Raw genomic sequence first — 19,101 nt, forward strand, 5'->3', positions numbered from 1 at the left:
ACTACTACCGCTAGCGATAATATTATCGAGAAACTCGTCGTACGATAGAGATTTAGCTATTTTCGATAGATACTAGTAATCTACTATAAAAGGGGGAAGAAATGCGAATTTTAGGTCTACGGTAGAATTCGAGGCGTAACTTCCTAGGTAACGCGCTCCGCGCCTATTAACAATACTAACTAAGAATAGATATAATATATAATAGGTAGAAACAGCACGTAATCTCATTCAGCGCGATTCTATATTAGTATATCCACTAGGGCTCGGGCGGGCAGCTGGGGCTCGGTATAAGTGCCAGGAGGGCCGCCAGCGCGGGAGGGCTGGCTGGATGGCGTACCCTTTGCTTGCCCGATTCAGATGTCACACAAGATGGACCGTCCGCTGCTTAATATGAGACACAGAAGTGACGCAACTTGTCGCGGTGAAAGCGCTGGCTTGACAATCATGAGGCACTGGAAGCAAGGAGGCATATTGTGTGGACTCAGCAACACCGTGCAATGCCAATACCATGCGTCAAATCGACTCACACTCGACGATTATTACTGTTGAATCATAGCCGTGGCAGAGCATTTAGGCTTTGGCCAGGGTCAATTGTTGTAGACCACACAAACTTGACTGCCCACGAAGTCTATGCGCCCGCCGACAGGTTTGACAAGACGATCTGACTCACGCGTCACAAAGATCATGCACGTCTGATGTGAGTATTTGGTGTTGAAGTCTGCACTTCAGGAGACGGTGTGAGCGAGAAGTTGCGGAGGCACCTGGGCTAGCAGTGCTGTAACAGACCGCCACGACTTTCTTCGACCTGCCCTGCCTTGGGGGCCCCAGCCGGCCGCTTGTTGCCCAGATTCGCCGTCTCTGTCCCTCGATTGGACACTGAAGCCTCTGAGAACACAAGCATTTCCCTGCCAAGTGCCTTCATTAAGAGCAGCCCACCGACGCAGGAGGACACGGGCGAGAAAGTCCGCGCCCAGTCGCGTTGTTGCCCGCCAGATACCGCTGTGGAGGCGTGATCATCAAATTTTGACGACCGGACGCCTGATGAGCGCCGCCATTTGTGCTTTCCGGCCACGCTCGGGATTGTCAAAGCCGGACTGCACTGCTTCTCACCTTCCACGGACCAGGTTGCGCTGGTTTCGACAAGCGACACGTCACATTTGTTCGGTGTGGTCAGTGAGCAACGCCTTCGACATCAAGATGCAAGCAGAAATTCGTGCACAGCTGCCCGACGTCGATTCCGTCGTGGTCGAATATGCTGCTGGCTACTTGAACCATGCCGCTCGTCAATTCAATGCGGAGAGCGATCCTCTTGCAGACGCAGCAGCGGTGATCACCCAGCTGCTGCTGTCTGCATCAGGGGATCTGTCTGGTGAGAATGAGACGTCTGTCCACACCCTGGTCGAGAAATTTGTGTCTCGCCTCGCAAGTGAGCATGGTGTGGATGGCGAACGGCGGCAGCAAGCCCCTTCTGCCAGAAAACTTGACCAGGCACTGCAGGTTGGCTCACAACGAAACATTTCCACCACACTTGGCCTTACAGGCAATGCGGTTGACTTGGAATCCGCCAATACCCGAAAGGTCGAGTCTCGTGTCGATAAGAAGAAGCTCGAAAAGGCCGAGCGCAAGCTACGCGCAAAGCAGGACAAGAAAGTCTTCAAAACCGTTGAGTATGAAGCTTCTCGATTACTTGACCAACCGGATGAGCAGCAGTCGTACGAAGAGTTCTTCATGGCTGTCAATCCGCTCCAGATGGGTGCAGATGCGCAGTCTAAGAGTAAGGATATCAAGGTCGATGGAATTGACATTTCCATTGGGGGCAAGCGTATCTTGTCAGACACCAGCTTGACCCTTGCATATGGTCGTAGGTACGGTCTGGTTGGTCAGAATGGCATCGGTAAATCTACATTGCTCAGAGCACTCAGCAAGCGTGAGGTGTCCATTCCTACGCACATATCCATCCTGCACGTCGAGCAAGAAATTACTGGCGATGACACTCCTGCGCTCCAGGCCGTGCTTGATGCTGACGTGTGGCGGAAGCACCTACTCAAGGAACAAGATAAAATTTCCAAGGAACTTGCAGAGCTTGAAGCGGAACGATCTTCTATGGCCGACACATCTGCAGATGCAGCCAGGTTGGACAAGCAGCGCGAAGGTCTAGACACGACGCTCAGTGATGTTCAAGGGAAGCTGGCCGAGATGGAGTCCGACAAAGCTGAATCGAGAGCAGCTAGCATTCTGGCAGGTCTTGGCTTCTCACATGAAAGGCAGCAATACGCCACGAAGACATTCTCCGGAGGATGGCGCATGCGTCTCGCTCTTGCAAGAGCCCTGTTTTGCGAGCCTGATCTTCTCTTACTTGACGAACCTTCGGTAAGTGCTACTCATAATGTCGATGAAGGCCCATGCTGACCCGTGCCCTCACAGAATATGCTTGATGTACCGTCTATTACCTTCTTGTCGAACTACCTTCAAGGATACCCCAGCACAGTATTGGTTGTCTCCCACGATAGAGCTTTCCTGAACGAAGTCGCAACCGACATCATCCACCAGCATTCCGAACGTCTGGACTACTACAAGGGCGCCAACTTTGACTCGTTCTATGCCACAAAAGAGGAGCGCCGAAAGACTGCTAAGCGGGAATATGAGAAGCAGATGGCAGAGCGTGCGCATCTGCAAACCTTCATCGACAAGTTCAGATACAATGCCGCCAAGTCCTCCGAAGCTCAGTCTCGCATCAAAAAGCTGGAGAAGATGCCTGTTGAAGATGCCTGTTCTTGAGGCGCCAGAGGCGGAGTACAGTGTTCATTTCAAGTTCCCTGAAGTCGAGAAGCTCTCGCCACCTAACGTCAGCTTCGGCTACAGCAAGGACAAGATACTACTGAAGAATGTGGATCTAGATGTGCAGCTTGATTCTCGAATAGGAATTGTTGGTCCTAATGGAGCAGGAAAGACCACGGCGCTCAAGTTGCTGATAGGTGCACTGTCACCGACTTCTGGTCTGATCTCTCAGAATCCGCGATTGAGGATTGGCTTCTTCGCGCAGCACCACGTCGATGCACTAGATCTGAACGCTAGCGCTGTCGGCTTCATGACGCAGAAGTACCCGGGCAAATCCGACGAAGAGTACAGGCGTCACCTGGGAGCATTTGGTATCACTGGCATGACTGGCCTCCAAAAGATGGGACTGCTGTCTGGAGGCCAAAAATCGCGTGTTGCATTTGCCTGCTTAGGACTGGCAAATCCTCACATACTAGTGCTTGACGAGCCTAGCAACCACCTTGATATCGAAGCTATGGATGCCCTCAGCACTGCTCTTCAGAATTTCGAAGGAGGTGTGCTAATGGTATCCCACGACGTCACTATGCTGCAAAATGTTTGCACTAGCTTGTGGGTTTGTGACAATGGTTCTATCGAGCATTTCGAAGGCACTGTAAAGGACTATAAGCGGCGCATCACTGCCCAAGCGGCAGCTGCTGGACAGGCTGGTGTGGTCGTTCAGCACTAGCTGAACTCGATATGCACAGGTTCACCATGTGGCTGGAGAAAAGAAGCATCCATGGGACTTAAGCAAACTGTAAGGAGTATGAGAGATCAAATCATGGTGCTTGTGTTAGTGACGTGGTCCACCAACCTGTGGATGGTGCACACGGTCTGTAATACACTATGTACACGACTTTGTTAGGCGGGCTCGTTGTATCCACACAAGGCGGAGTTATCGGATACGTTGATATCCTACCTAATACCCGCCAAGGTGCCTAATATTGCTCGGATATCCTGGTATTCGGGCATACCCGATGTGTATACACGGGTGTACACCAGTATAATATACAATGTACACGACATCCATTTCTTAGGGGCTGTAGACCCACATCACAAGCCTTGTGTAGAGTTAGAGAGCATTACAGTAGCAATGAGGAAGATGCTCCGGCCCGAAAATGCCGAAAATGCCAAGACTTGCAGAGCTCGTCTTCATCTTTTCAAACACTGCACAGCTTCTACCCAACACTAACAACACTCTCTTGACGACAGGCCACGGTCGTCGCAGCCAAAGTGTCGCTCTTTGCAGCGCCTTCACGTTTCATTTTCTTCCCCACACCTCCATTAGCACACAAAGCAGCAGCTGGTTCTGCTTTAATAACACGCGCGGCGGTGATCGGACTTTGCATCACACCTCCACTCAGAAACTACGCCAGCAGCAAGAAAAAGAAGATGCCTCCGAAGAAGGAAGTTAAGCAGGAGAAGGTGTTGTTGGGACGGCCCGGAAACAATTTAAAGAGTGGGATTGTATGTACGGCAAACTTGTGCGTGCTGCTGCGCGTGCGTCGACCGCTCAAGCTAATATCTCCTTCAGGTCGGCCTTGCCAACGTAGGAAAGTCAACATTCTTCCAAGCAATCACCAGATGTCCGCTTGGCAATCCAGCCAACTTCCCTTATGCCACAATTGACCCAGAGGAGGCGCGCGTCCTCGTACCGGACGAGCGATTCGACTGGCTAGTACAGCAGTACAAGCCCAAGTCGGTAGTGCCTGCAGATCTCACGGTATACGACATTGCCGGCTTGACACGAGGTGCTTCCACCGGTGCTGGGCTTGGCAATGCTTTCTTGTCCCACATTCGAGCGGTCGATGCGATCTTCCAGGTCGTCCGGTGCTTCGACGATGCCGAGATCATACACGTCGAGGGTGATGTCGATCCTACACGAGATCTAGACATCATCAGCGAAGAACTTCGCATCAAAGACATTGAGTTTGTGGAGAAGGCCCTTGAAAACTTGGTCAAGCAGACACGGAGAGGTGGACAGTCGCTTGAGATGAAGAAGCTGAAGGAAGAACAAGCTACGGTCGAGAAGGTCCTCGAGCATCTCAAGTCCGGCAAAGACGTGCGCAAGGCTGAATGGGCTCCCAAAGAGGTACGTGCAAGCTCACCCCAACCCCTCTTTCGAAGCCCTTCCGTGATGAACGAGTGATTTTATCACTATAATCCCAGCTCTTAGATCACCTCACTTGATCAACGCTCGAGGTGACTTGATAAAACGTCCCATCTGATATCAGCAAATCGCAACTTCCGACAGCCTTCAGCCATAAGACAGGCCAAGAGCTAATCACAGTTCGTCGTAGGTCGAGGCCATCAACCCACTCTTCCTCCTCACTGCGAAGCCGGTAGTCTTCTTGGTCAATTTGAGCGAAAAGGACTATATTCGCCAGAAGAACAAACACCTGCCCAAGATCGCGGAGTGGGTCAAGGAGCATGCTCCAGGCGACCCCATCATCCCGATCTCTGTTTCATTCGAGGAGCGTTTGAGCCGATTTGAAACAGAGAAAGAGGCGGAGGAGGAAGCCAAGAGGCTAGGCACAAAGTCTGCCTTGCCCAAGATCATCACGACTATGCGCAAAGCGCTCAATCTCGGGTCATTTTTCACAACTGGTGCAGACGAAGTGCGGCAATGGACTATACGGAACGGCACCAAGGCACCCAAGGCAGCTGGCGTGATTCATGGAGACTTCGAGAAGACGTTCATCCAGGCTGTGGTGTACAATTATGACACGCTGAAAGAACTTGGTGACGAGGCAACGGTCAAAGCTCAAGGAAAGGTGATGACCAAGGGCAAGGATTACGTGGTGGAGGACGGCGACATCCTCTTGATCAAGGCGGGCGCTGCCAAGTCATGAGCATCGATGCTAGACTTGCCGCAATACATTTTGAGCATTCTCCCGATACGATGCATGTTGATGTAGTATGGACCTTGACTTACTGTCGGTCTGCATGAATGAAAGAACTTGACTTCTTCAAGTCTTCCACTTTTCGCGGCCATTTCTGTCCCCAGTCAGCCAATTCAAACTCCACATTGTGCATCAATGCGATCAGACCGCACCGCCACGTGAGATGGTGTCTGAATGTGTCTCTCGCGATCAGAAGTGGTGGTATCGTGAGGTGCTGGGACGCTGCAAGCACAGTGTAGAAGTACATGGGATCTCCATGCGTGAAATCATTGCCTGACCTCACTCCCTCAAGCTCCCCCAATCGATCTCACGCCCGCCTGCACGTCTTTCCGCAGTCCGTCTCGCTCACGCCAGTGCGGCACGATAGAACGCTGGGCCAGACTAGCGAAGTAAAATGCGCACCGCGGATGCGACACATCTGTCGTCTGAATGCAACCGCTCAATCCGTATCTGCGCGCCTTCTTCCGAAGCGCGCTGCCAGCGCAGTGCCAGCCCATCAGCCACCACGTCCTCCTCGTGCCCACGACCGATGTCCTCCTGAACGCGAAAGACCGCGACAGCAACGCCGCCTACGCTGAGCTCGCTGGGACGGAGGAGTTCTTGGCCTCACACGTCGTTCGAGTGCCCAATGGAGTTCCACCCGGCGGCGCAGCATGGTCTAGGGAGGGCGGCGGCGCGAGCGCGCGCGAGATCAAGGCAAAAGCAAAGCAGTATAGCACAATCAACGGGCGCACCGTCGTCATCAAGGACTCTTTCGTGTACAGCAATAAGGGCTTTAAAACGTTAAACCAGGCGCAGCTGTTGAGCGACACTGTCTACTTTCCCGATGCTGCCGATGGCCAGCAATGGCTGGTGTACTACATCTCGCGGCCACTTGTCGGCAGCTACTTGGCCACTCCCATTGTCCCAGCTGTCATCAGCGACGAGCCAAGTAGAGAGCGCAAGAGAGTGCTGGCCGAAGCTGCAGGAGAGGTCATGGCTGGAGGGCAGAGCGCCATGGTCAAGAGGACGGAAGTGAAGAGCTTTGGCCACCTATTGACGTCCTTCCCTATGATCAGTCGGCAAATGCAGACAGGTCTGGAAAAGATCATAAGGGAATTCATCGCGGCCAATGATAAACCTTTGCCCAAGCCTCGGAGCAGGTCGAGTTCAATCAGCTCAGGTACTTCTGCACCCTCCCTGAGCGACTCAGTAGGATCCATCAAATCTGGCATATCTGCGGCCGACACGGTACATCCGACAAGCTTGGAGCTGGAGCCGGAAGAGCAGACCCTTCGAACCTCTTTGGAAACCGCGATTGTCTCCGCTATAGATTTATTCCAGAATGTTGACAAAGCACAGCTTTCTTTGCTCGGCGCTAACACTGAACTGACTGGTCCTGTGGTGGAACGTATGATTGAGCGATACATTACTGAGCAGGTCCATGACCAATCCTTGTTCCCACGCGTATGTGCGATTCGAAGACCGGATGACTCCGACCTGGAATCGAAGATTCGCAAGATGTCGGACATCGATATTGCTCAAGTCGGGATCCCCATCGAGGACGGCATGCTAGGCAAACGAGCACTTGCTACCAGGCTGAATAATGGCATCCTCACCTTCAGGAAGATGGGTGTAGCAAGCAGTCCTGAGGAAATGCTGGACATTCTCCTCGACACCCAAAAGGCCATCACCGCAGTGGAGACGACCGACGGCATTGTCGGTCTGACTGGAGAAAGCCCATCCATCACGGCTATGACTATCAATGCAGATGTTCTGGTGTCGATGCTTCTCATTGTGGTCATCCGCAGCGGCGTTAGGCACTTATACTCTCGACTCCTCTACATGCGTTACTTCATTTTCATTGACGAAGTCGAAAGTGGAGAGCAAGGCTATGCGCTCGCCACTCTCGAAGCCGTTCTTGCCCACTTATCAAACAGCTCTAGCGCTTTGAGGAGAGCGAGCAAGCGCAATCGACTATTGTGGCAAGCAGCGAAACTGGGTGATACGCAGGCATTGAGGGCCATTTTGGACCCTGTTCTCTACGCAAGCGAAGGATCTGCCGTGGCAGAATCTCCAATCGACTTCGACTCTGCCTCTTCTGACGACGACATGTCTGAAAGCGGCACGTTTGATGGCACTGCCACAACTAGTCTCAGACAACGCAAGACTGCTTCTACCGATTTCGCGGCGGTCAATGGCTCTTTAAGCCACGTATTTCCTTTCCAGCGTCCGCCAACTCCGCCTCCAGAGCAAGCAGAGCGTCGACCTCAAAAGCATGTATCTATGGCGTCGCTGCCTCGAAGCCACTCGGCTTCATCTGGCTACTCCTCGAGATCTCATTCTCGCCAGAAGAGTATTGACTCCGACACAAGCGCAGGACATGGCATTGGAGGCGATCTGTCGACGGACAAGCTTGCCCAAACACAAGATGGCAATGGCAATTCTGTGCTCATGATGACGATTGATGCCGGGAAGCATGATGCCTTGAAGTTCCTCCTCGGTATGCCGGCGCATTTTCGTGCTTCATTTGTACTCAACGACGTCAATGACGAGGGCACAACTTTGTTAAGCGCCGCAGTGCAGTCCGGAAATCGACACATCACTGATGAGATCATCAATTTCCTGGAGAACAATGCAGGCGAGGACGAACTGCAACGCTACATCGAACTTCAGGATACCAAGGGTCGCTGCTTCGCGCACTACCTCTTCCATCTGCCCCATCTGATACACCGCTTCGGCCAAAAGCTGCCATGGCGATTGAAAGACAGGAACGGACAGACACCTCTTTTTGCGCTTTGTAGGTCCTACGATCATGATCAATATCACACTATGGTCGAAGCAGCTCTGAAACTCGCGACCGACACTCAAGGTGATGGTGATCCTCTCCATCTTGATGATCACGTCGATGCTAAGGGGAACACTTTATTACACGTAACGAATGATGTGCAGATTGCGCTTCGCTTATTGCGTTATTGCGACTCTGATGTCAACGCCGCCAACGATAAACGCTTCACGCCGCTCATGGTTGCAAGCAAATATGGGCGAATAGATCTGGTAAGAACGTTGTTCGGCGACCCAAGGGTAGACATGACGCTCAAAGACCTGCGCGGCTTGACTGCTGTCGAGCTAGCTAAGGACGATGATGTACGCAACCGGATTGACGACCTCATACTGTTATCGACGCCAGCTGGCAAGGATGGGCGAACCACGACAGTGGTGAGATCCTTCTTTGTGGAGGACGCGACTGTGCGCCTGGTGCTGAAGTCCGGAGCTCCAAACCAAGTTGGCTCGATCACGGTGACCACTTGCAGACGATCTGTCGCCGATTTCGAGAATTTATCGAAATGGTTATCGATTGAATGTCCGGCAAGCTGGTTGCCCACGCACTTCAATCTTCCCTCGCCGTTTCTAATCCCATCGAAGCCTTCAAGAACCGTACTCAGAGACATTCAGCTGAGGCTCGACAACTTTCTACGAAATCTCCTTACTCACGGCACTTTCCGCCAACACGAGTTGGTCTGGGAATTTTTCCTTGTACCAGACATCGACTCAGGCATGCTCGAAGAACGATCGCAGCGGAAAGCGGAAGCGCGCGTGGAGAATGTGAAAGACGACTTCGAGCCAATTCATGACACCGCAGAAGTAGAGAACTTCGTGGAACACGCTCGAGAACAAATCCGTGGGGTGACACAGGCGGTCCGCAAGGTCATACGCGAGACCAACAAGCATCGCATGCTATACAGCGACTTTTCAGAGGCACAAGGTCTCTCCTCATCGGCGTTATCCACGATCAACTTCCTCCCAAAGCCCTATGTCAATGCTTTCGATCGCTACACCAGGACTTTAACCCCCAGTGAGGCCAATCCGCTTGCCAGCCTTTATTATGCTTTGCACTCTATACACTCCACGTCTACCGCCATTCAAGTTGCAACCAACCGACCAGCTTATTTGATTGGGTCAATGCAACAAGCTCAGCGTGCCATCGATCGCAGCAAAAATAGTGTTTCCCGCTCGAATCGATGGACTCCAAACATTGGGCTGTTTGAGGAGACAAAGAAGAACGTGGCTCTGGACGCGTGGGAGAAGGCGGCCAAAGCCAGGCAAGAATTGGAAAGTCTGGGCTGTGAGTTAAGGTATACTCAGCAAACCATCGCACAGGAGCTGGCGGTCTGGCAGGACGAACATATCAAAGGCGGGAGACAGAGCCTAAGGAAGTTAGCGAAAGAGACGATCGTGAGGGAAAGAGCAAAGATGGAGAATTTTAAGCGAGCTTTGAGAGAGGTCAGGACAGCTAGAGCAGGCTGATAGGATGAAAGTGTTGGATTGATGCGGCGCTGTGCTTCAGGCTGGATGCTGATACGATCGAACCACGCCACTGTAAGGTATCCAACCTGTTCTCGCATGCTTTCCCTTGACAGCGTTTTTGTAAGTCGTGCAAAAGAACCCCAGACACCTCGCTAAACCCCAGGACGAATGAAATCTAGCTCTCCCTCGCCAATAACTCATGATCGATTCGCAATGTCAACGTCGCCTGCAGGTGCTTTCGCGCTGTGCCACCCTTCATCACCAACGTAGCCTCCCGTCCCGACTCCAATGGCAAATGCTCTATCTCTACTACGGCTACCCCAGGCCCAGCCTTGTCCTCTGCTACCGATGGGTCTAGCGTGAGTGAGATCAGCAAATGTCTCAGACGTGATGTAAGCCTTGAATCAAACTTACTGATGATACCATCTGAATGCAAGCCACGCCGTCGCAATACCGATCAAAGAGCCTCCAATAATATCGAAGCCAAAGCTAAATAGTAGAAAACCGTCAGCGCGTACGTCGGACTGTGTTATTTGCTGAAACTAACTGGTAATATTCTGCCCATCGTGTTGAGCATATATAGACAGCCACGGCGACTGGTGTGAGAGCTGGGATGATGAGGTAGTTTGGAGGCGCCGCTGCAGAATTCCTGACCCACAACGGACTCGTAGAGATTGCATTAGCAGGCGAGGTTTGGTCGTCGTGCTCTTGCTTCGTATCTTCTGAATCTCCTCTTGCTCGGTTGGCGTGAAGCGGGAGCAGCTCGTGATCCGAAGAGCGCTTCTGCTGCCTGGCCAAAGGTTGTTGATTGATTGGAAGCGATGGTAGGCCGATGGCGAACTTGGAGCAGAAATATAGGGTGAGATAGAGTAGTCCACTCCAAGACCAGGATGAGTGTCCAGAAGGGAAAGATCTAAATCCATCGTTGAGCTTCGCCTCGTCTTTGGATTGGCAAATTCCAAAGTCTACCAACGTCCAGCGAATGCTGATGTCCTGTCCGTAGCCCCCGACAATATGGTCTTGAATGCTGTTCAGGTCAGGCTCGCATCGAGCGAGCATGTTTGGCCTCGGCTTACCTGGTGGCAGTTAGCAGCTCGTTGACAACAGCTGGTCGTGTGGGATAGCTACCAAACATATTCTTCATTCCTTGGGTCACAAAGAAGGCCACGGCCACCGAGAAGCATAATCCAGCAAGACCTTTCTCAAGCTCCCACAATTTCAACCTCCAAACCTGCGCACGAGTCGACACGCTTCGTACTTCCTTTCCTGGCACGAAGAATATCGTGATGATGGCGATGAGTAGTGCTGGTACCAAAAACGCGACAACGCCCAGCATCCAAATTGTGATCTGTTCGTCCACGTACGGATATGAAATTTCAGGGTTGAGAAGTGTGAAGGGCCGGTGATGAGGCTCGATGATTGAGAAGATGGCTCCAGCCACGGCGAAAGCAATGATGACCGCCCAATCCAGAATGTAGGAGGCAATCAATTTCTTGCTCGGATGGCCCATCTCCCTACGTGCGCCCAGCAGCGCGCCTTTGTCCATTCCGAACTTCATCGCGACGAGCTGTGTATCCGCGCGGCAAATGAAGTAGTTTGAGGTGGAAAGGCAGGCTCCTGGATTTTGCAAAGGTCCGCTCTCCAAGCCAGAAACCCGCAGGTTTGGTAGCAGTGGGTCCGCTAATCGGAAATGCAGACTTGCGAGGTGACAAGGTGCCGAAATGTGGTTGGTATAGGAAAGAAAACAGGCAAGGAAGAAAGGAATGCTCGCGTGCTCACCAAAGCAGTGCCGGCAGGCTGAGACCAGCCGCAGAAAATAAGAAAATGGCGTACAGTATAACTCTGAAGACGTTTGAACTTGAGCCACACACCCTGCCAACCTGCATGTCGCAGTGCGGCCGTGAGACGGTGAGACGTCGGCGGAGGAAGAGCTGGTGCGACGTTGACGTTGTCAGCACCGAGTGTGGCTGAGCTGAGAATCTTGTCGTGTGCTCGATTTCCTCAATCGTTGGCGCTAATCTTCGCGGCGTGACACCCACAACATCCGATTAGCAGATCAACGATTCTGCTCCGTATGCCTGGGGGGCGTGTGGTGCTCCAGGAGAAATTCTGTTCGGCGGAGACGCCAAGACGCCAAGACACCAGCGCCGCCAATTGGCACAATCTTGGCGCCTCGTCACCGCCAAGGGCAACGTTGCGCGACCAGTTGAAGATGAAGATCACATGCATGCAACAACTGAACGAGCAGACCTCAACAATTCGCTTTTCAATTGCATAGCGCCTCACCAGTGGTGAATTTCAGCAGCGCAGCGCAGCGTGTCGCCCGTCTATATCTATGCCTATACTTTATGATCCGCCTCTGCAAGGCCAAGAGCTCAGCCGAGCAAGAGGCGCGGCCATTTCGTCAGCTCTGCCTTGAAGCGTCCTTTGTTGGCCTGGTAGATGAGGGCATTGACACTATCGCTGCCGATGGCGATCGAGAGTACAGCTCGTTTCTGTGCCTGCGACGTGGTGTCGTTCGGACTTGGCAAGTATCCGTAAAGGTGAACCAGCTCGAAGCCAGCTTTGCAGACAGGGCAACAAAGATTCGGGGAGCCAAGTGAGTCCTCCTGCGAATTTTGTTTGCAAGGGGAGAAGAACAGACGGCTGCATTCAGCGCTATTGCGTCGCTCGCATCTCTTGCTGGCCATCTGTGCCTTCGATGTGACCAGGCTGACGGACGACTGCATGCATCGCATCTTGCAGAATGTTCATGCCTTCATCAATCTCGGCGTCCGAGATAACAAGAGGCGGCACAAAACGCAGGGTGTTGGTCCCACAAGTGATTACCAGCAGTCCACGCTCACGCGCCGCCGTAATGACTGGAGTTGGGTCTTGAGACAATTGAAGGCCTAAGATCAGGCCTCGGCCTCGGACTTCGGTCACAACATCGGGGAATGCCTCATGTATGCGGACGAAATGCTCTCGGAACCTAGCTTCTTTCTTGACGACATCTTTTTGCAGCTCGGGGTCTGCGAGTCTGGAAACGATATGATGCGCCAGGCGACATCCAAGTGGATTGCCTCCAAAAGTAGTTCCGTGATCCCCAGTAACAATTTCGCTGGAGACGGCTTCGGTTACCAGGGTCGCCCCAATCGGAAATCCATTCCCCAGAGCTTTCGCAGTCGTGACAATGTCCGGGTGAGCTTCCTTAGGTAGAGCGGCATGAGCCCAAAATTGTCCAGTACGGCTCAAACCACACTGAATCTCGTCATGTATCAACACCGCTCCAACCTCGTTGCATCGTTTTCGAAGTGCAAGTAAGAACTCTTGTGTTGCCACATTCACTCCGCCCTCGCCTTGAATAGGCTCAATGATCACACCGCAAGTGTTCTCATTGACTAGATCGTGGAGCCCGGCAATGTCATTATATGTGCCGTACTTGAATCCTGGAATCATGGGCGAGAAGGGCTTTTGGTATTTGGGATTGGGTGTTGCGCTCAAAGATCCCATTGTGCGACCATGGAAGGAGCCTTGGAAACTGACCAACTCATGTTTGCTTCCATCCGGGCGTATGCTCTTACCATACTTCCTGGCAAATTTGATAGCTGCTTCATTAGCCTCGCTGCCAGAATTGCAGACGAAGGCCCGGGCAGCCTCAAAAGCACCAGCCTCACGAGTTTTTTCGACAAGAAGCTGACTCAGTGCTCCTATCCATGGATTGTAGTAAAGGTTTGAGCTGTGCACCAATGTCTGAGATTGTTCATACAGTATCTTGCTCATTTGAGGGTCACAATGCCCTAGCGCATTCACCGCAATACCCGCTGTGAAGTCGAGGTATTGTCTGTTCTCGATGTCGTATAAGTAGCACCCTTCTCCTTTCTGGAATACCACGGCGGGACGAACGTATGTAGGAACCATGAACGGGCTTTGAGATTCGATAAGACGGGCGGTCTGTGAGTCGGCTGGAGGATCTGGCGAGCGCAGCGAGGCTTCCTTCTAGGTAAATGTCAAGGCTGCAATTGGCAAGAGACATGTTGCGTAGGAAAATACCTCAATGGCATGTTTCTGGCCTGCTGGCAATGTTGATGCTGCAGTGGCGGTGGCATAACATCGTCGCGCACTGCTCTGCGCGACAAATCGCTGCTGTCCGAGAACCGCAGCCATACGCTTGCTACAGGTCCGGAGAGACATGCCGGTGGCTTGTTACGTGCTTGCGCACTTCTTGCAACGCTCGATCTGATATGCACGAGCACTTGCAGCTGAGAGGTTGAGCGCAATGGCGACACGGCGTGGGCAGCTTTTCTGTTTCACCTGCAGATCAGCCCAGTCATGCCCAGAGATCCGACAAGCTCTCGGATCACGGCACAACGCGCCTGGTAGATCATCACAGATAGTTCTATTATATTAGTGATCGTTGTTCCCAGCATATTTACTTCGTCTCTGCCGCCTCCACGTTAAAGGATGTATCGCTCAACAGCGTCTGCCTCCGTTCACCAATTTTCAAGTGCGATTGAACATTCCCTGTGGAAATCCGGACACGACACGAGATCTGGTCGGGCATCATTTTTTCCCTGCATCCGGCGAAGGCAGTACTATCGGGAGCTTCGACTGTCGCGGAGTGGAAGCCGACACAACATGTCAGCTGATTACAGGCCACTTGTCACCCAATTCCCGTCCGCTCTGGTAGATGATGAAGGTTTCCGACCAGCAGACTTCGCTAGACGACACACGATGAGCAGAAATCCCTATCGATACCGCCTTGAAGCTTCAGAATCCACTTTCAGTCTTTACGCCGGCCAGTCCGCTCACTTCCACAGCCATGTCCGAGGGAGCTTGAATGCCTAGACCTTGGCAAATCCCGGTGGCTTGCAGTAAAGCAGCGACTGGGCAGCTCGTGCCGGACTGATCTGCCAGATACAGATATCTTCCGACGAGAGGCACCGAGACCAAAGAATGTCACCCATCCTCGGTCCTGCTTTGCTCATGAAATGCCTTTGGACCGTCGCAGCTACGAGCTCCATGAGCGGGAACAAAATGAGCACCTTCTCAAGGATCTTTCCGTGGACGCCTTACAAATTACGTAGGGCGCCGACAGTCGTCCAGGACTGAGGAGCTCGCTGTCGCAGATACTTCAGAGGCCAAGTTCTAGCTTCGGAGCCAGGTGCGGGTCCTGCAGCGTACACCTGGGCACATGAGCAACTCTGCGGTCTTGTCTCCCGCGGAGCGGATGCGGTGCAGACTTCTAGAAAATCTCACGCCGAGGGAGATATGGCATCGGTCCAATTGACGAGTGTTGATGTGCATGTCGTATGCACGCTCACTTCGAACGGTCTGGACTCAGCCTGGCCGCCACGCGCCAAATAAGCTTGCCATTAGGCTCGCTTGGCCTCAGCACTTATCTGGAGAAATATCTGGGGCAGAAACTGCCCCATCGATGTGCCGTATGCAATGTGCGGTGCCGTGGCTTTTGTTGGGCGTCGTGTGATTTCCAAGCACGCGTTGTCATGCGGCAAATGCGGGTTATCTAGAGATGGGAAGATGGAGGCTTGCAATGGTGGTGGCCCGTGGATCAAGCCAAGTCGCCTTCTATGCTTGGGATTTTCTTATAAGGTCGCCTTATCTCTTGACGTGCGAGGGTAGAGACGTGTATCAGAGGTCTCCATCGAGCCGCCTGGGCCCCTTTTCACTTTGAGCCCTAGCACACCTCGACGATAAACACCATGGCCGACGTCGAAAAAGTCGGTGCTGTATCCACCATCGAGAGAACGATCTCGGACGACTCCTTGGTCGCAGATGCGCGTCTCGCAGAATTCACGCCTGCCGAGGCGAAGAAGCTGATATGGCGAATCGATGTGCGCCTTGTCCTTACGCTTGGTTTCATGTACTGCGTATCATTGATGGATAGGTGTGTCAAGCAGTGGAAGCATCCATTTTTGCACAATCTAATAGCAACGACAGGACCAATCTCGGCATTGCGGTTGTTGCTGGTATGGGCGTCGACCTCAAGCTGATCGGCTTTCGCTATTCGACTCTTGTCCTGGTCTTCTTCATCACCTACGTCTTCCTCCAACCTCCCGCTACCGTCGTGCTTCGAAAGGTGGGACCGAGAATATTCTTGCCAAGTATCACTATGCTATGGGGAATCACGATGATCACATTCGGCTTCGTAAAGTCGTGGACAGATATGCTCCCTCTTCGTTTGGTCCTTGGTATTTTTGAAGCGGGCTTCTTTCCGGGCTGCGCCTATTTGTTGTCCTGCTGGTACCCTCGCTACGAGCTGCAGAAGCGTTACGCTGTCTTCTACCTTATCGGCAGCTTGTCCAGCGCCTTCTCCGGCATCCTCGCCTACGGCTTCGCTCATATGGACGGGCTTGGCGACCTTGGTTCCGCATACGGTCAACACTATGGCCCAACCAAGGCCAACCCAGATATTAAGCCCGGTATCATGCCTGGAATTGCGGGATGGAGATGGATCTTCATCATGCAAGGCCTCCTCACTGTCATCGTCGCTATGATCGGAGCTTTCACAATCGCAGACTTCCCCGAAAAGGCCGCCCGCAAGTCCAAGTCCTTTGCTCTGTCTTTCCTCACCGAGAAGGAAGCCAACTTCGTCGTGGCCCGCATTGAGAAAGACCGACACGATGCTATCGCTGAGCCTTTCCACCTGGCGACATACCTCCGCTGCGCAGCTGACTCTAAGATTTGGGGCTTCGCATCCCTCTTCATGTTGACCACAACCAGCACATACGCGATCGCCTACTTCCTGCCAATCATTCTCCATGAGAGCATGGGCTACGATGCCGCAATGGCTGAGGTGAGTACTACAAAATCAATAATTCATGCACACGCTCATTCGCCTCCCAGTGTTTGATCGCACCGCCTTACGTCGTCGCTGCACTCTGGATGTTCGCCTGTGCCTGGTATGGCGACAAACACCACATCCGAGGCCCAATAATCGTCATTAATGCTCTCCTTGGAATCGTTGGATTGCCTTTGCTCGGCTTTTGCGAGAACGCTGGTCTGCGTTACTTTGGTGTCTTCCTCGCAACGACGAGCTGCAACGCAAATGTACCAGCGATCTTGAGTTACCAGGCCAACAATCTTCGTGGCCAGTGGAAGCGTGCACTTGCCTCAGCAACCCTAGTGGGTGCCGGTGGTATTGGTGGCATCATTGGCTCGACCGTCTTTCGCAGCCAGGACAAGCCCGGATACAAACCAGGTATGTTGTCGAATCTCTGTGCTATTTGAGACTGAGTCTAATATGTATGCGTCTTCAGGTATTTACACATGTATCATCGCATGTGCCTTGATCGTTCTTATTACTTGCGTGATGGAGCTTAAGTTTCACCGTGCCAACAAGCGTGCTGCGGCAGGCGGAAAGGTCATCGAGGGGCTTGCTGGATTCCGATACACTCTGTAGATAGTCACAGATGACTACAGTGATTAAAGAAGACATTGCCATTTCAAGTCGCAATCTCCAAGTTGAATTATATTCTTTTGACATGCCTTCGTCATACACTGCAATATCTACCTCCTGACTAACTAGACACTTGGAACGTTGATGTCCATCCTGCTTTGACTTTGCAAAGCTGTCCAATACACCTAAGTCTTTCAAATGCCTTTCGAGCATTGTACATGGCATTTTTTGAACTGTCCTATGTACGAGGAAGAGTAATTGATCTGGTACTCATTCCACGCGGGATGCGTTATGCCATCCTGAGTACCTGTGGCAGGTCAGATGGCATGCAGCATCTTTGACGACCGAACAATCTTACGAGCGATCGCTGTGGGATTGGTCCTAAAAGGTCTCGGTCTTGCCGTCGTCTTCGCATGCGTGACGCATGGCTATCATGTCGCAAGGTACGAGGAACCATTCTGTGTCGGAACGATCCTGTCCTCCTTTCTGTGATTCAGATAACGAAAGGGATGATGCCACATCTCTTCTTCTTATAGCTTGCGCCGAATTCCTTCCTGTATCTCCGCTCCTTCTTCTGCGCCCACACCGCCATAGTCGCTCCCGCGGTAACAACGAAAAGCAAAGTAGACCAATGCCTCGTGACGATCAAAATGCCGACCCATGCAACAACCTCGAAGAAGTAGTTGGGGCAGGTTACCCAGTCAAAGCCAAGCCCCTTGGGTATACCTCGTTCGGTGCCGCCTGCTGAACGAAGCCCTCTGAGCACCAGATGTGTGTTGAGGTTGCCGAGCTCGCCGATGATGAACAAAGCTATGGCAGGATAGTCTAAAACTGGGTTGATGGGCGCAGCCGTAGGTGCGTTTGGAGAGTAGATGAAATATGCGATCAGCAAGCCCCCCAATACCCAGTAGTGACCAGAATTCTTGAAGATGTTGAGGACAGGCATGGTTGCGTTACTGAAGCGGTGAACGAAGATCGTTTCGAGCTCGCGCTTGAGGAAGTGGATGGTGAGGAGGAGGCATGATAGTGTCTGGAGCTGCGAAGGTTCGTGATCGGCATTTTTGTAAATGTAGGGTCGTGCAAAGTAGAAAAGTGGGTGAATTAGCAGAGGGCCCAGGTACTCAATGATGAACACTGTCTGCCATGCAATTTGGAGGCCTTGAAGCTGTCAGGGTCCACTAGACAAATATCTTTCTCCGGTGTTGCATGCTCATACCAAGATCCTTGACCTGTATCACGCTGCCATCTTTCAGGTTGAAGCTGGCAACAGTGGAGGTCTTCTCGTTCGGAATGAATTTGCCGTCTTCGGTTGTGATGCGCAGGCGGTGGATGTCGACCTTGCTCTCGGCGGCGATGCGGTGGTAGAGATCACTCGTACTACCTTGTATGTAGATGGAGGTGTCGCGCGGCAGCTTAGGGATTCGCTTTCCTGGACACGCCGGTCAATACATGGGTGTTGCGGAGGCGTCCAAGCTGGGTAGCCGCTCACCACGCGACTTGATCTGGAGTGTGACCGGTTTGGATGCCATTCTTGTGTCTGTCGTGCGTGCTGCCTCTCCAATTCCCTTCTCTGACCGGAGAGTGATGAGCATTGGCACGCACAGGCAGTGGACGCCGAAGGGCTGGTACGGACCGGCCCGGTCCGGACGTGATGATTAATCTTTCGAAATAGCCAGCCAAACCAGCATCACAAAT

At 52.5% G+C, this 19,101-nt stretch overlaps 7 protein-coding genes across 7 annotated transcripts; 4 read left to right on the forward strand and 3 right to left on the reverse strand.

Annotated features, from left to right (window-relative positions):
* Positions 1-1,197: 1,197 nt before the first annotated feature.
* On the forward strand, positions 1,198-3,505 carry MYCFIDRAFT_217189 (ABC transporter domain-containing protein; the record flags this gene model as incomplete). The annotated part of the gene is made up of 3 exons (XM_007924099.1): positions 1,198-2,370; positions 2,425-2,662; positions 2,697-3,505. 3 exons carry the CDS (start codon positions 1,198-1,200, stop codon positions 3,503-3,505), a joined length of 2,220 nt encoding a protein of 739 aa, XP_007922290.1.
* A 509-nt stretch (positions 3,506-4,014) lies between these two features.
* On the forward strand, positions 4,015-5,788 carry MYCFIDRAFT_55202 (uncharacterized protein). The gene is made up of 3 exons (XM_007921940.1): positions 4,015-4,284; positions 4,352-4,909; positions 5,118-5,788. Exons 1-3 carry the CDS (start codon positions 4,210-4,212, stop codon positions 5,667-5,669), a joined length of 1,185 nt encoding a protein of 394 aa, XP_007920131.1. The 5' UTR covers positions 4,015-4,209; the 3' UTR covers positions 5,670-5,788.
* A 361-nt stretch (positions 5,789-6,149) lies between these two features.
* Positions 6,150-10,196, forward strand: MYCFIDRAFT_148829 (uncharacterized protein; the record flags this gene model as incomplete). Its single annotated transcript, XM_007923146.1, has 1 exon — positions 6,150-10,196. The coding sequence occupies one exon, from the start codon at positions 6,150-6,152 to the stop codon at positions 10,005-10,007; it is 3,858 nt and encodes a 1,285-aa protein (XP_007921337.1). The 3' UTR covers positions 10,008-10,196.
* A 68-nt stretch (positions 10,197-10,264) lies between these two features.
* Positions 10,265-11,382, reverse strand: MYCFIDRAFT_98709 (uncharacterized protein; the record flags this gene model as incomplete). Its single annotated transcript, XM_007923147.1, has 4 exons — positions 10,265-10,361; positions 10,422-10,496; positions 10,555-11,083; positions 11,136-11,382. Coding segments are annotated over 4 exons (948 nt in total), but the record flags the coding sequence as incomplete, so codon positions are not given.
* A 559-nt stretch (positions 11,383-11,941) lies between these two features.
* MYCFIDRAFT_159423 (uncharacterized protein) lies at positions 11,942-15,646 on the reverse strand. The gene is made up of 2 exons (XM_007923148.1): positions 14,040-15,646; positions 11,942-13,985 (listed from the first exon to the last, which is right to left on the reverse strand). Exons 1-2 carry the CDS (start codon positions 14,178-14,180, stop codon positions 12,666-12,668), a joined length of 1,461 nt encoding a protein of 486 aa, XP_007921339.1. The 5' UTR covers positions 14,181-15,646; the 3' UTR covers positions 11,942-12,665.
* On the forward strand, positions 13,915-17,454 carry MYCFIDRAFT_55210 (uncharacterized protein). Its single transcript, XM_007921941.1, has 5 exons — positions 13,915-13,985; positions 14,040-15,894; positions 15,948-16,803; positions 16,854-17,208; positions 17,267-17,454. The coding sequence occupies exons 2-5, from the start codon at positions 15,710-15,712 to the stop codon at positions 17,407-17,409; spliced, it is 1,539 nt and encodes a 512-aa protein (XP_007920132.1). The 5' UTR covers positions 13,915-13,985; positions 14,040-15,709; the 3' UTR covers positions 17,410-17,454.
* A 445-nt stretch (positions 17,455-17,899) lies between these two features.
* Positions 17,900-18,998, reverse strand: MYCFIDRAFT_76038 (uncharacterized protein; the record flags this gene model as incomplete). The annotated part of the gene is made up of 3 exons (XM_007922238.1): positions 17,900-18,564; positions 18,623-18,835; positions 18,896-18,998. 3 exons carry the CDS (start codon positions 18,996-18,998, stop codon positions 17,900-17,902), a joined length of 981 nt encoding a protein of 326 aa, XP_007920429.1.
* Positions 18,999-19,101: the final 103 nt, after the last annotated feature.

This window comes from Pseudocercospora fijiensis (assembly GCF_000340215.1).
Source record: "Pseudocercospora fijiensis CIRAD86 unplaced genomic scaffold MYCFIscaffold_1, whole genome shotgun sequence".
Lineage (NCBI taxonomy): Eukaryota > Fungi > Ascomycota > Dothideomycetes > Mycosphaerellales > Mycosphaerellaceae > Pseudocercospora > Pseudocercospora fijiensis.